Here is a 17,185-nt window from a genome sequence, read left to right on the forward strand (position 1 = left end):
ATCAAAATCAACACATGTTTACAGATATTTGTCAGGCTCTGAATTAGTTACTGTGGGAAAATGCATACAAACAAACAAAAAATATCCAATCCTTGACCTTTATGTGAAGTGAAAGTGAAGTCACTCAGTCTTTGAGACCCCATGGACTGTAGCCTACCACGCTTCTCCGTCCATGGGATTTTCTAGGCAAGAATACTGGAGTGGGTTGCCATTTCCTTCTCCAGGAGATCTTCCTGACCCAGGGATTGAACCCAGGTCTCCCGCATCGTAGGCAGACGCTTTACTGTCTGAGCCACTTGACCTTTAGGAACCCAAAATATAGCAAGGGACCCAGGATGGAAATGTAGAAAATGACCTGACCAAATAATTAAGATGCTAGCTTTGTTGGGTCAGGTTCTCCTCAGAAGAAGGGTTAGAGAGGGCTTGAGGGGAGTGATCCCATGGAATAGAGGTGAGAAAAGGAATCAGGACCACACAAAAGAGGGAAGGAGAGAAAGCCCTTCCAAGGGTGCTTGGTCTAGGTGGTAAACACTATGATCAACTGAGCTCAGTCCCACTGCCGTGGCCCTCTGAGGAACTGCAAAGAATGAAAGACAAAAGAACGGAGCATCTATCCACCAGTTCCTGCCTCCCCCTGGTCAAGTGGACGCTGAGCAGAAAAGTAAATCAAGCAGGTATGACACAGGAGATACAAACATAAAATGATGCCTGATGTACCAGCAAAAAAGCAGCCTGAGGGCAGGGACTTTTGTCTGCTTTTATCACACTGTTGCTTTCCCAGCACCAAAGGAAAATGAAAGTGAAGTCGCTCAGTCGTGTCAGACTCTTTGTGACCCCATGAACTGTAGCCTACTAGGCTCCTCCATCCATGGAATTTTCCAAGCAAGAGTACTGGAGTGGCTTGCCATTGCCTTCTCCAGAGGGTCTTCCCAACTCAGGGATCGAACCCAGGTCTCCCGCGTTCGCAGGCAGACGCTTTACCGTCGAAGCCAGTTCATAATTTCCCAGCACCAAAACCAGTGCCTAATTCATAATAGATGTCTAATCAATAGATACAGAATGGATGAAATACTAGCTTAGGTTGAGGATAGAAGAAATTATAGAAAATAGACGCATGAGTCATTTTTCAACAATTTGTATATGTATGCGCCTATTTGTGCCAGGTATTGGATAGTCCAGGTATTGGATAGGGTGACAGTATAGTGAATAAAACAGGTATAATCCTGGCCTTATTGGACATCCCAGTCTAGGAGATGAATCAGGTAATATGATACATGAACACATATTCAATTAGCTTGTGACAAATGCTCTGAAGAAAAGGATGCAGGCACTAAAAGTAGGTAATAGGCAGATTTATGATAGTTGGTCTGGGAGGACCGGTCTAAGGAGGTGACCCTTAAGGTGAGATCCAGAGGAAGAACAGGAGCCAACCGAGCAAAGGGGAAAGGGACAGCATGAGATAAACAGAGGCAACAAAGACCCTCCTTGGCTGGAGTCGTGAGAAAGAGCCAGACCGTGGGTTTGTGATGGTTTGGGTAAGGAGAAAAGAGTTTTAGGTAAGAGAGTGATATCATCAAAAGGCAGATTTTTAAAAAGTTCCCCCCAGCTGCTGTGTGGAAGATGGACTCAATTGGACAACCAAGATGATCTCATGGCTTTGGAAGGTGTAAAGAGGACCAGACCATTTCAGGGCCAGCCAGGGAGACATGGCTTCCACAGCATCTACCTCCACCACCTCTACTGCCCGCCAGTCATACTTCAGTAATGTGCTGACACCCCACTGTAACATGCGTGGCCCCCCCAAATTGAACTAGTAGAGTATAGGTTTGCACAACTGAAGTTTCGTTAAAATCAGTATTTCTCAGACAATCTTACAGTTACTATTTTTTTAAAGGAAAAAATGTTTTCTACTCATTTCATAGATATATAGGAAATAGGTCAATTATTACAAGTAAAGCTTAAACTGACATGGAGCACCCTAAATGATTGTGGGGGGTACTCACCTGTAACCACCTCCCACACATACATCTTCCAAGAAAAGAACTTGAACCTGCCACCATTCTAGACCAAGAGCAAAAGTCCAACTACATTATACCCACTCTGATGTTATCACTGAATGTCTTATCCTCGGGTTTTAATCTAACATTTATTGAGCACATATATGTGCCAAGCACAGTACTAAGTGCTTTAATTATAACAGCTCAGTGAATTCACAGCAACTCTATAGGATAGCTATTAACACTTTATAGATAAGAAAACTGAGCCTCAGAGAAGTTAATTAACTTACCCAAAGTCACATACTATGAACAAGGTCAGAATCCAATCCAGGCTTCTAGCCTCATATGACTAATTAAATACATTGCTTTGGTTCTCCGGCAAATAAAGTAGAATCACTCAGTCTTGGAAGATGGGAAGGATAGAGAGGTGAGGATTGGGGTGGGAAACTAATCTTATAATTAAGACATGTAGCCTTTATGTTTATAATGCTGACCCATTGCTCACAGATTTCTCAGAAGGGAAAAAACATAGATTAATACCAATAATCTCTTTATTGCATCCAATATTAATCTTGAGATTTTTAAACACCATCTTTGCATGGATAACTTCCAAATTTATACTTTTGGCATTGACTTTCCCTCCTGAACTCCAGACTCATCAACAAACTTCCTACTTGACGTTGCCATTTGGATGTCTAACAGACATTTCAACCTTCTAGGTCCTAACCTGAACTGCTGGTCTTTCCCCAGTTTCTACTCTTACAGGCACCCAGATTTCAGAGGCTCAGGCCCAAAACCTTATAATTGTTTTCATCTTTTCTCTATTTTTTTGCAATGACGGTATTTATGTTTTTAATTAATTTTTATTGGAGCACACTTGCTTTATAATGTTGTGTTAGTTTCTACCACACAGCAAAGTGAATCAGCTATATGTATACATATATCCCCTTGTTTTTTTATTTCCTTCCCATTTAGGCTACCACAGAGCACTGAGTATGTTTCCTGTGCTATACAGTAGGTTCTAGTTAGTTATCTGTTTTATACATAGCATCAATAATGTATATAGCCAATCCCAGTCTCCCAATTCAGCCACCCTCCCCTGTCCCCCTTGGTGTCCACATGTTTGCTCTCTTTGTCTGTGTCTCTATTTCTGTTTTGCAAATAACATCAACTATACCACTTTTCTAAATGCCACATATGCACATTGATATATGACATTAATTTTTTCTCTTTCTGATTTACTTCACTCTGCGTGAAAATCTCTAGGTCCATCCACGCTTTTACAAATGTCCCAAATTCGTTCCTTTTTATGACTGAGTAATATTCTATTGTGGGCTTCCCCGGTAGCTCAATGGTAAAGAATCTGCCTCCTAGTGCAGGAGACTCGGGTTCAGTCCTTGGGTCGGGAAAATTCCCTGGAGAAGGAAATGGCAACTGACGCCAGTATTCTTGTCTGTGAAATCCCAAGGACAGAGGAGCCTGGTGGGCTACAGTCTATGGGATTTCAAAAGAGTTGGACACGACTTAGCGCCTAAATGACAACAACAATATTCCATTATATAAATGCACCACATCTTCTTTATTCATTCTTCTGTTGATGGACATTTAGGTGTTTTCATGTCTTGGCTAATGTAAATAGTGCTGCAATGAACATTGGGGTGCATGTGTCTTTCTGAATTACGGTTTTCTCTGGGTATATGCCCAAGAGTGGGATTTTTTTCAACCCCACATCCAATCTGTCAGCAAGTCTGTTGCTTCTACCTTCAAAATATAAGCCAGAATCTACTTACCACTGTCACTCTCTGCAGCTTACTCCAAACCACCGTCATTTCTTCCAGATTCCTATAAGAACCTCCTAATTTTTGGACTAGCTCCCCTGGCCCCCGTCTCCCCTATAGTCCATTGTCAACACAGGAGCCAATGTTCTGGAAACTGTGAGTCATATCATGGCCTTCCTCTCTTAAAGCTCTCTATTGTCTCCCCAGTTCTCCCAGAATATAAGCAAAAGTCTTCCCAGTGGCCCGTTAGACCTACACTATCTGCCCCCCGACCTTATTTTCCTCTTTTCTCCAACTCCCTCACTCACCACAGGCACAGTGGTCTCCTTGCTGTTCCTTGGACATTCCAGGGGCACCCTCGCCTCAGCACTTTTGCTCTGTTCCCTTTCCTGGAATACACTTCCCCTCACCTCAGTGACGCCTCCTTGAACCATCTCATTTAATAATGCCACTTCTTTCCCCAGGGCATCCCAATCTCCTTGCCTGCTCTATTTTTCCCTTGTATAGTACATTTAAAAATATTACAAAATGTATTTATTATTGTTGATTTTCATTTCCTCTTTCTGGACTCATGAGAGAGACATATGCCCAGATGTATGTTCAGCACAATGTCTAGAACATAATAACTGCTCAATAAATATTTTTTGAATGATCAAGCCTTTAGAATCTAACCAAAGATCAAAATTTTATTGTTTAGGGTCTAAAAAAAGGTAGTAATTATTGTTTTTTATAGCAAAGTTAAAAGATCTTGAGAATATGTACTAAACATTCTTATCTGCCTTTTCACAGCCCATTGTGAAGTGAACATCTATCAAAAACCTGCTAGATCCTGCTTGTTTTCACAATCTACCTTATTATCCTTGGCGTAATGAACGTCCCATATTACTTTCTGATTATGGTATAAAAGACTTCTTATCTCCAAGTTCTAGGACTTGGATGACTCTAAAGTGAACGCCAGCTAAACCTCAGGCTTTCATGGACTTTGAGCTCATCTAATCCTCTTTCTAAGCTAAAGATTCCTTATCGCAGTTTAGCCTGATAGAGAACTACCTTTACTATTTTAATTCTCTAGTTGCTCTCTCTATTTTCAAATTTATATGCCTTTCTGAGTTTCTGCTGCATATTTTAAGTGTGGTTAATATTATCCTGGAGAAGAAAATGGCAACCCACTCCAGTATTCTTGCCTGGGAAATCCCATGGACAGAGGAGCCTGGAGGGCTACAGTCCATGGGGGTGACAAGAGTCAGACATGACTGAGTGGCTGTCACAATATTATCCTAGTTGCCTGTTTCCTAGTGTTGTCTGTATATGTGTTTTTTGTTTTTTTTTTACTTTTCCCTGAGCAAGGGATTCTTCATCCAGGGTCCATGGGAGTCCCAGGATAGGTGTTGGGGTTTATTAATGAGAGTGGACTAAAGCGATGTAAGGGCTTCCCTGGTGGCTCAGTGGTAATGCAGGAGACCTGAGTTCGATCCCTGGGTCAGAAAGATCCCCTGGAGGAGGAAATGAAAATCCCACTCCAGTATTCTTGCCTGGAGAATACCATGGACAGAGGAGCCTGACGGGCTACAGTCCATGGGGTCGCCAGAGTTGGACACGACTTAATGACTAAACCACCACCAGCAAAGTGATGTAATCAGCAACTCTAAAATATAATGGCTGAATACAATGGCTTATTGTTTGTTCAAGTAACAGCCTAGAGTAATTCCAAATTGTTTCACCCACTTACAAAAGGACTTTGGCTAATTTTGACTCTGCCATCTTAGGTCACCCTGGGCCTGGCCATCTCAATTAGGGGCTGCAGTAAATAGCATGGAGGAGGTTTTATGAATCAGGCCTGGCAGGGACACACATATCACTTCCACTCAAATTTTACTGACCAGAGGTCCTAGTGACATGGTCAAACTTACCTGCAAGGGAGGCTGGGAAATATAGGCTAGTTGGACAACCAAGAAGAATGGGAAAACAGATTTTTGTGCTCAGCTAGCATTTTCTTTTCTTTCTTTTTTTTTTTTCAGCTAGCATTTCTGCCTAAAGGGGTCTGGGAAACAGACACATGCAAAGACTACGTCCTTTAGCTACATTTATTTTGTGTTGTTTTGAAAATTATCAGGAAATGTGCTTTATCAGTAAAAACTATAAGCTTATGGCTTTACTATACTTCATGCTTCACCAGCATGTATGACTTTATATGATTGGCTCAGCTAGGTCACATGACTGTAAAGACTTAGGGTTACAGTTTGTTACTAATGAAAGATACCAGTACATATGGTCTGGTAAGGTGCAAGGCATTATCACACCATCATACCAGGTTCTGACATGTGTTAATAAGAATTGAGCAAAACCTATTGTGAGGGATACTCCACCCACGTCTCTCATGGCCCTGTAGTTGTGTTCAGCCCATGCCAGCTGCCAGCCTTGCATCTCTCTCACTGACCGCCTCTCCTGCTCACTGAAGGCTGCTCTGCTTAGTGCAGTGGCCTGAAATTTCTGGGGAATCGATGACTTTGTACCAGAAGTTCCTCTGTCCCTTAGGACAATTGTATGTTTTATGCTGGCTGCCAGACTCCCTTCATGTGATTGTGAAAGTGAAAGTCGCTCAGTTGTGTCCAGCTTTTTGCAACTCCATGGATTATACAGTCCATGGAATTCTCTAGGCCAGAATAGTGGAATGGGTAGCCTTTCCCTTCTCCAGGGGATCTTCCCAACCCAGGGATCAAACCCAGGTCTGCACTGCAGGCAGATTCTTTACCAGCTGAGCCACAAGGGAAGACCTTGTGATTAAGTTCCAGTTATTTTTGCTGGATTAAACATTCTTCATTGGCCATCTTTCTTCCTGTCTCTCTTCTCTGATCTCCTGCCTGTGTTTCCTTGTTGTTGCTATTTAGTCACTAAGTCGTGTCCATCTCTTTGCGACCCCATGGATTATAGCCCGCCAAGCTCCTCTGTCCATAGGATTGCCCCAGGCAATACCAGAGTGGGTTGCCATTTCCCACTCCAGGGGATCTTCCTGCTCAGGGATTGAACCCGAGTCTTCTGCATTGCAGGTGAATTCTTTACCGCTGAGCCACCCGGGAAGCCCTATGTTTCCTGGGATCACCAAATAAATTGCTTGCATAGTTATGGTCTTCTCTTGGAGGAATCCAAACTAAGACATGTATCCTACCATGAGTATTACACATATTAGTCAGTGTTTATGCTCAGTACAGACTCTACTGGTAGCCATCAAGGCAAAGAGCCTCAGAGAAAATTCTTTAGTCACGCTGAGATGATGGCACAATAGGAGAGCAGTAAGGAGAGATAGGGTCAGCTGTTTCTGAACTACAAGGACTCTGAGAACAAAAGTAACTATCTGGCACTGCTCAGCTCCAGCAAGTAGAACTCTTCTCCTGGTGTTACTAATTTTATCGCCTTTAGCAAAATAAAGCAGTTGACCAGTATGAATAGATTCCTGCTTCTTTGACTGGGCCCCAGGGATGAAAAACCAATAAGAAACAAACTCCATGTAGGGTAAAATAACTTGGCAAACAGGAAGCTGTTTTAACTGACGGAATAAGGTGAGGAGACACAGCGTACCTTATTCCTCCCAAGCCCACCCCACGTGAACCAATTAAATGGAGGATGCACCAGCAGCCTCTTAAAGGAAGATGCTAGGCCTATCTCTTAGCTGAGTAGACAAAGAAGGACTTTCAGGAACGGGAACAAAGTGCTCATTCCTTTCATTTTACTTGAATCACCCCATGGGACAGGACACAAAAGCCACCTCATCCCACGTGAGATGACCTTATTGCCAACAAAAGCACAAGGCATGGGGCAAAGTGCGAGAGCACCTATGTCTGACCATCTTGGACATTCTGAAGAAAGGGTGGATCTTCTTCCTGAAAAGAATTCCAATGTGAGTCAGCTGCCACTCAGAAGCCTTATTTGAAGCAGCCTTCAAGGCCATACATTCCAGTGCCAAGCAGGAAAAAAAGGACACACACTAAAAGAAATGTAAGTCATTGTTTTCCTTTTCCCCTCCATTTCAAAAGCTTGTTGAGCCGAACACACCTTATTGATTCTTTTCCTCCCCATCTCAATTAATTTGAAAGATTGGCACACTATTTCTGTTTCTTTAATATTTACCCTTAAATTTGTAACAAATTTATATTTCTTTAAGAAAAAGACATTAATCTTACATGAGGATGTACTCCAGGAAAACAAGAATAAACTCAAATAAAGAACCTAATCCTTCACATGCAAAACATAGTGATAAAATTCAATACCTGCCTGGAGCAGCTGGGAGTACTAGGCAGTAAGAAGTGCTCAAAACACAAAAGCAAACCCAACCCAAAATGATGGGGTATGTCATAGGGCACAGAAAAGAGTTTCCAATTACCAAAGCTGAGAGAGCTTCCAATGGCCAAAGAGGTTCCAATGGTCAAAACTGAAATAATTTGAACAACAAAATAAATCAGTGCTAGATTTTAACGCCAAGTACAAAATAAATAGCCATGACTCCACACTGATATAAGTAACTGATTGAATGAATAAATACATGATGGACTTCCCTGATGGTCCAGTGGCTAAAACTCTACTCTCTCAATACAGGGAACCTGGGTTCAATCTCTGGTCAGGGAACTAGATCCCAAATGCCGCAACTATAAGATCACACAAGCAGCAACTAAGACCCAAACTAAGACCCAGCTAAGACCCAAACTAAGACCCAATTAAGACCCAACTAAGACCCAGCAACTAAGTACAGCCAAAGAGATAATTAAAATATGGACTTCCTTGGTGGGTCAGTGGCTAGGAATCCACCTGCCAATGCAGGGGACATGGTTCAATCCCTGTTTGGGGAAGGTTCCACATGCCACAGAGCATCTAAGCCCGTGCACTGCAACTACTGAAGTCCATGCAACTAGAGCTCATGCTCTGCAACAAGAGAAGACACTGCAGTAAGAAGCCTGCACACCGCAACTTAGACCCTGCTTGCAGCAACTAGAGAAAGCCCACGCAGAGCAAGGAAGACACAGTGCTGTCAAAAATAAATAAATAAATATTAAAAAGTCACAGTTTAAATAAATGAATACATGGGGAAGCAGAGACAAATCTCTCATATAGAGGAATTTCAGTTAAAGTGTGTAGATCTCTACTCTCAAGTGGGTAGAGAATAACTCCATACTCCACAAGTGTGGACTGCACATAGTAACTTTCTTCCAAACAGTATAGTGCAGAAAGGGAGAAGAAATCCCTTGACAGCAGATAAACGTGATAAACACCAGTTCAGCAAGGCAATCAAGATTTTCAGTAGTGGTAAGTCAGGTTAATAGCATGTACTTTTGATATGATATGATGAGGATAGCAGTTTGCCACTGTGGGCAACCTCTCCCCAACCCACAACCCCAGTCTAATCATGAGACATATATCAGAAAAATCTCAGTTGAGGGACATTCTAAAAATATCTGACCAGTACTCTTCAAAACTGTCACGTTCATCAAAAACAAGGAAAATCTGAGAAACTATCACAACTGAGAGGAGCCTTAAGGGGACACAACTAAGTGTCATGTGGTATTCTGAATGAGATTCTGGAACGAAAAAAGAGCATTCAGTACAAACTTAGGATATCTGAATGAAACATGGACTTTAGTTAATAAGGTATCAATATTTTTTCATCATCAATATTTGCAACAAATGTACCACATTAATGTAAGATATTAATAATAGAGGAAATTGAGTATTGGGCATATGGGAACTCTTCTACTATCTTTGCAATTTCTCAATAAATCTAAAACTATTCTTAAAACGTTTATTTCAAAAATAGCAGTGAACATTGAAATTGGTATAATTTAAGGTCTCAATAACTTTCAATAATATGATAAGAATACTTAATGCATTGGTTATTAAAGAAAGTGAAACTGTTAGTCAAGCTCCTCTGTCCATGAAATTCTCCAGGCAAGAATACTGGGGTGGGTTGACATTCCCTTCTCCAAGGGATCTTCGCGACCCAGGGATTGAACCCAGGTCTCCTGCATTTCAGGTAGCTTCTTTACCATCTGAGCCACCAGGAAAGCCCTACTAAAGTAAAGTATTATTTAAATGTTAACAAAATGAATGACTTGAAATTAAAATATAATTTCTACTAAATCTGGACAGTTAAGGGAAAGGGAAGAAGACGGAGAAAGGAGATCATCAGTCTAATGGCTTCATCCTGTGTAGTGTATTATGTTGATGAAGAAATATGTTTTTTTTTTTTTTAAGATATTAGGGGTTATTGCTAGAAAAACTGAAGAAGCTGTTGAACATCCAAATCAACGGAGGGGAACACTGATAAAGTATAATAAAGTCAAAACAAAATATGGTAAGAGTAAGGGTCAGAGGAAACACTGAGAGGTAAATTTTCCTTTAGAAAGAGAAGACTCTCGGGGTGAAAAAACAAAGTCTAGCTTTCTGGTGTTTGCAAAAGACAATGATTTCTTTTCCAAAGTTGGAAGCAATGGGAAGGGCAAGAATACAACAAAACAATGCACAATAAGTTAAAAGAAAAAATAAAAAGAAAGCATAATATGGCAGCAGTGTCCTCAACTTCTCCACACCTGACTTTCCTCAGTTAGCTCACACACAGCCTGAGTCCATAACACGCAGAACTGCAGGGAGTTCTGCCCTTTTCCCCAGTAAACCTGAGGATCCTAAGAAATATTTACATGTTACAAAAATTCCCCCTATTATTCTTGTCACTTCTTGTGCTCACCTCCAAATGACTGTTGCAGACCCCTCACCTCTGCAGAGCTCATCAGCCAATACCACTCAGGAGCCCCCAGCTGTCCGCCTGAGCACAGCTAATATAAGGCTGTCATGTTTAATTAGATTTGACTAAAACCTGTGGATAGTGATTACACGTTAGCCCAGTTAATCAGATGGAAAGACTCGATGTTGTGATACGTCATTTATCCCCAATCGAATCTGTGAATTGTATGTACTTCCAATCAAATACCAAAGACATATATGTCAATCTATCCTAACGTTCATATGTGAGAAAAATATATAAGAAAATATAAGACAATTAAACAAACAATCAAGGGGTATTAATTTTGACCACAAAGCGACATATAACATAAAGTGACAGTAATTAAGGGGTTATTTCTGTCATAGGAATTGCACAGAACCGAGAGTTGAAAAGCAGAATTATGTATCTGTGAGATTTTAATTTCATGGCTAACAACACACTATTTTCCCCTTGTTATAATAATTTAGATTCTTCCCTTGGGCTTCCCTTGTGGCTCAGCTGGTAAAGAATCCACCTGCAATGCCGGAGACCTAGGTTCGATCCCTGGGTTGGGAAGTTCCCCTAGAGAAGGGAAAGGCTACCCACTCCAGTATGCTGGCCAGGAGAATTCCATGGACTATACAGTCCATGGGGTTGCAAAAAGTTGGACACAACTAAGCGACTTTCACATTTCAGATTCTTTGTCGTTGTTCAGTCACTAAGCTGTGTCCGACTTGGCAACCCCATGGACAGCAGCATGTCAGGTTTCCTTGTCCTTCACTGTCTCCCGCAGTTTGCTCAAACTCATGTCCATTGATTCAGTGATGCCATCCAACCATCTTATCCTCTCTTGGCCCTTTCTCTTCCTGCCCTCAGTCTTTCCCAGCATCAGGGTCCTTTTCCGTGAGTTGGCTCTTCTTATCATGTGGCCAAAGTATTGGATCCTCAATTTCAGCGTCAGTCTTTCAAATGAATATTCAGGGTTGATTTCCTTTGGGATTGACTGGTTTGATCGCCTTGCTGTCCAAGAGACTCTCAAGAGTCTTCTCCAGCCCCGCAGCTTGAAAGCTTCAGTTCTTCGGCTCTCTGCCTTCTTTATGGTCCATCTTTCACATACATGTATGATTACTGAAAAAAAACATAGGTTGACTACTGGAAAAACCATAGGTTTGACTATACAGACCTTTGTGAGCAAAGTGATGTCTCTGCTTTTAAATACGGTGTCTAAGTTTGTCATAGCTTTCCTTCCAAGGAGCAAGTGTCTTTTAATTTCATGGCTACAGTCACCATCTGAAGTGATTTTGGAGGCCAAGAAAATAAAATTTGCCACTGTTTCCACTTTTTCCCCATCTACTTGCCATGAAGTGATGGGACCAGATGCCATGATCTTAGTTTTTTGAATGTTGAGTTTTAAGCCAGCTTTTCGCTCTCCTCTTCTCACCCTGGATAATCAAATAGAAATTGGTTTAGTGGAAGAAAACTGTAATAAGTTTTAATAACTCTATGGTGCCCATTGTGACATGGGTTTTAGGCAAAATCCTGGGACAAATCAGAGAAAGCATTTTTCAAAAAAACACTTTTCTCTAAGTGTTCCAGTCTGTCTTCTCTAGTTTCTTTTTAGTTCTTCTCCATTTTAAAAGAGATGGTCCTGATAATATATCCGTATGGGCCTTCCCTCATCCTTAGAAATTTCAAAATTAACAGCTACCACCAACACACTCAGCAGTTTTTTTTTTAAGTTATGAAAAATTTAAAATGTAAAAATAGAATTGTATAGTGAGCTCTATGTATTTACTGCCAGCTTCAACAGTTATCAATGCAGAACCAATCCATCTCTAGCCTCACCCAGTCCCCTCATCTCTTGAATTACTTTGAAGCAAATCCCAATGCCAAACATCATATGATTTCCCATAAACATCAGGGTTACAACTGGGGCTAAGATTAGAGTCAGGGCTAAGGTTAGGTCTAGGGTTGCAACAGAGTGAGCTTTAGGGTTATGGCTTGGGCTTGGTTCAGGGCATTTGTTAACCTTAGGACAAAGAGAGCCCTAGGGCAGAGGTAGGCTGCATCCATATCCAGGGTTATAATTAGGGTTAGGGGTAAGGCCAGTGGAATTCTAATATGATGAATGTAGCACCTGTTCTTGATTTCACATTCAGGTTTTCTTTACCTGGCTATGGCTCATCCCCCATTCACTTCCTTCTCCTGAAATTTACTCTTAACTGTTATAACCCTAGTGCTGGAAATCAGGCTGCCCATCCCTTGTAGCCTGCAGTCACAGTTTGACTGCTGTAGGCATTCTCAAGTGACACCTTGCCTCAAAGTGGGACCAAAATCTGTGTGCAAGTTATGGTTCCAGCTCCTAGCAGGCACAGGCCAAACGTAGTCTCCACTGCCTTGCTCTTCCCATGCCCTGTCCTGTTGCCTTCACTGCCCTCCCCTACAAGCACCTTCCCAATAAATCACGTACACAGAAATTCCCTTCTCAGCTTCCATTTCTAGGCAACTCAAACTAAGACAGCAATCAACAACCCAAACATAGGAAGAAAGGGGATGAATGTTCTGAGCTGTCAAAAATTGACAATCACCTGCTTATCTTAATAAGAAAAGGAAACAAGATGCATAACTTCCATTGACTACATTTTCCTACTCTAGGGACAATCTTTTTTTCTCTCTTCTTCCAGTAAGCTCAAGAAGTCAGAATCCTATTTTTTTTGTTCACTGCTTTAGCCTCAGGAGCTAATGTAGTACCTGACATATGGGGGCTCTCAATATACATCTGTTGATGTATGGACAGATGATGTGCATGATTCCTGTGATCTTGCTCATAGATTACTGCCCACTCCAGGCAGTCATGATGCCAGACTCTTTTCTCATCATTTGAGGTTCTACAGCGCAGAGAGTTGGACACGACTTAGTGACTGGAGAACAGCAGCAACAAGCCACAGCCAGACCACGAGAGAGTTCAGTACCTTGATTCTGAATGACTCTCAGCAACACACACCACACTGTCTTGTCTTAACCATTTCCCCTATCTTTTCATTGTCATCCCTGTCCCTTCATTCTTGGCTGATAATTTTTCTTTCTTCTGTATTAGAAAAATTTAATACCCAGATGATTAAGAACCATCTTTAACTTGTTCAAAACATGGAGAACTTATTAACATGGAGCAACGTTAATAAGCTAGCAACAAACCACTATGTGCATATTAAAAAACTGGTCTGTGTTGAAGGAGGCACCTCAAATTCGTGAGGAAATGGAGAACTTTAGTGCTAGGATAATTGGTTAATTATTCTGAAGAGTAAGAAAATTATAACCTGGTTTACCAATATTCATCAAAACAGATTACTGATGGACTAAGTAATCTGATACTGAAAACTGAGACAACTAGAAAGATAGGTGAATAGTTAATCTCCCTGTGGGAAATGCTTAAGATTGAAAATAATTCCTTTTTTAATCACAAAGGAAGTGTTAAGCCTTTGACACCACCCTATCATATGTGAAACTTATCCTCAAGCAAAAAATCAGAGATACTCGCCAAGATGGTTGTATAAGATTGTTCGTTTCATTGTTAACTGTATCAGGAAAGAGGAAAAGAAGGACTTCCCTGGTGGTCCGGTGGTTAAGACTCAGTTCTCCCAATGCAGGGGGCATGGGTTTGGTACCGGGTCAGGGAACTAAGATCCCGTATGGTGCAGTGGGAAAAAAAAAATAAGAGGAAAAGAAACTGACTTTTACTCTGGACAAGGACAGCTTGCCTCTCCTCTCCCCTGTCACAGACTCTTAGGGAGGCTGACCTCATAATCTGAGAAAATCTGAATTTTTTTTCAGATTTTCTGAATTCGGAAAATTTAGAAAATGAGAGAAATATCTGAATTCAAATAATCTGCAGATTCTTTGCACTGCTGAAGGTAAAAGTCAGGAGTGGGTGATACTTGTCTAGGCAAGCTTCTCGATGAATTTGCTGATGATGAAAGGTTAGATGAGATCAGTTCTGTCTAGAGGGAGGTGAGTAATGGCTAGAGTTCAGATGCTCCATCAGATCACATGCTAAGGCTTACAGTTTTCCCCAGAGGACAAGGAAGAACGGGGGGTAAAGTCCTGAATGAACAGAAGAGGTAATAACAGAAAACAGGCAGAGTCCAGGGAGGAGGGTGGTGCATGGTATGTGGTCACCGGTGGGAGGACTTGCAGGCTATCACTGGGCCACATTCCATTTTGTCCACTTAAATTATAGACATATAAATAAAGTATACACATATATAAAATATAAATGTATTCGTTTAAATTACATGATGTACAGATAGAATACGTAGAACAGTTATGTGCTTCCACATCTGAACTGTACAAAATGCGTCTCTCATACCCCGTCCTACGCCCACCTCCCCCAGTCAGTAGTTACTGGTTTCCTGTCCATCATTCAGGAGTATTGCTGGATCTGTTTTTTTTTACATATGAGCAAATAGTGACATATATTCTTGCCCCTCTTTTTTTCTCTCCACAAATGGTAGTCTACTATGCTCAGTGTTATGCATCTTTTTTCCCTTTACTCATTAATCTTGGAGACGTTGTCATATCCATACACAAACAGCAAATTCATTTCTAATTTAATCAGTCTTCTGCTGATAGAAATTTGAGTTGATATCAATTTTCAAAAAATTACAAAGAAGGCTGTAATGAACACTTTTGAGCAAATGTCATCTTGCAAATGTAAAGAATATATCTACTAGATAAATTTTTAGAATTAGAATTTCTGGGTCAATGGGGATGTACATTTATTATTTTGATAATTATTGACAAATTGCTCACCCATCATCAATGTGAAAGTACCTGCTTTCTAACACTCTTACCAGCATTACATCTAACACTCACTTAAATGTTTTTTATTAAAATTAGTTGATTTACAATGTTAGTTAGTGTTAGTTTCAGGTGTATAGCAAAGTGATTCAGTGATTTACACATATATTGTTTTTTACATTCTTTTCCATTACAGTTTGTTTCGAGGTATTGAGTGGAAGTCACCTGTGCTATTACAGTAGGTCCTTGTTGGTTTTCTATTTTATTTATAATAGTGTATATATTTTAATATCAAACTCCTAATTTATCCCTCCCCCACTCTCCCCTTTGGTTATCAGAAGTTTGTTTTCTATATCTGTGTCTATTTCTAACACTCAGTTTTCAGTTGTGTTGTAACCTTTCTCTGCTATTGCCACACCTTCAGTAAAATTTGTTTCATACAGTAAAATGAGCTTTGAGGAAGGAAAAAGAAGAAAGCAGTGTCAGGTGTAGGGGAGTCAGGGCCAAAGGTAAAGAGGATCTGAAAAGGGACCAACCATTAAGAAATTTGTCACACAAAGTAGCCAAAAAATATACATATTTTCACTGGAAATCTAGTTCATCCTGGAGTTGCCACAGTATGTGTGATGCCTGTTAGAATGAATAATTTTGTTATTAAAGGAGAAAGGCCAGACATCTTATGGGCTATGGGTTATTAATAATATTATACGGTTGAAAATCCCCCATCCAAGAGGGAGGTGGTGTCTGGTTATTCAGAATAAGTTGGCACTGGAAGAATGATCATGCTTTCTCCCAGGCCTTCCAGAGTGACGAGGTGCAGCAATCCTGGACTCCAGCTTCCAGCAGGGTCTGTTCTCTGCGCTGGCCGCCTGAGAGCAGAGCGTGTCATACCTCAGGGAGGGCTAGAGACCCCGGGACACCATGGCCAACCTCTTTGTCCAGTTCTCTGGGGAAATGACGACCCGGCAGAACGTCATGGAAACCATCTCCTGCCCTCTCAAGTTTACACCCCTGTTGCGTTGATTCCTACTCTCTCTCTTCTGTTTCATTCATTTCTGTGTTCATCATTGCTAAGGCCTTTCATTTCCATCAGCACATTTTGTTGTTATTTTTCTAAGCTTGAACTAAATCTAATGACAAAGAATTGGCAAATCCACAACCGTAATGAGTAACTTCCAAAAACAGTTCTCAGGAACTGGCAGAGCAAGCAGGATAAAGCACCAGAAAAAGGGGATTTAAAAGATTTGAACATGTCAGTTACTAAGCTTGAAAATGTGCATATGAAATTTTGAACCCAACAAGTAAAAATATATCTTCTTTCCAAATGCCCGTGGAACATTTAACGACATTAACCACTTATTAGAGCACAAAGGAAATTTCAAAAAATCCCTCAAATCAAGTAGTATACAGGCCAACAACAACAGCAAAAATCCATCCAGTTGCTAATTAAAAATGAACAGAATCTAATTCTTAAATATCTCTTAAAGAGAAAATAAAGTGGAAACTATGGATGCTATACAGCTTTATTTATAAAACTTTATAGCATTTATAAAGATACTAATTATAATTTTGAAATTTCAGTCTGTTTTCTGCATTGTCTTTGTTTCCTCTGTTACTTTTATTCATTTGCTTATTTTAATCTTTGTCTTTAATGATAGAGCCTTTTCTTGTTTATTTTGATATTTCTGTGTGTTCACATACAAGTGAAGTGAAAGGTCGTGTCTGGCATTTTGCGACCCCATGGACTATACAGTTCATGGAATTCTCTAGACCAGAATACTGGAGTGGGTAGCCTTTCCCTTCTCCAGGGGATCTTCCCAACTCAGGGATCGAACCCAGGTCTCCCTCATTGCAGGCGGATTCTTTAC

The 17,185-nt window shown here is 40.8% G+C and overlaps 1 protein-coding gene across 1 annotated transcript in view; it reads right to left on the reverse strand.

Annotated features, from left to right (window-relative positions):
• The window catches only part of LOC122424389 (skin secretory protein xP2-like), a 60,467-nt gene extending 56,641 nt beyond the window's left edge, over nt 1–3,826 (reverse strand). Inside the window, exon 1 of the mRNA XM_043442136.1 lies at nt 3,788–3,826. Within this exon, the coding sequence (XP_043298071.1) occupies nt 3,788–3,826 (39 nt within the window). The remainder of the gene's footprint in view (nt 1–3,787) is intronic.
• Nucleotides 3,827–17,185: the final 13,359 nt, after the last annotated feature.

This window comes from Cervus canadensis, chromosome 22 (genome assembly GCF_019320065.1).
Source record: "Cervus canadensis isolate Bull #8, Minnesota chromosome 22, ASM1932006v1, whole genome shotgun sequence".
NCBI classification, from domain to species: domain Eukaryota; kingdom Metazoa; phylum Chordata; class Mammalia; order Artiodactyla; family Cervidae; genus Cervus; species Cervus canadensis.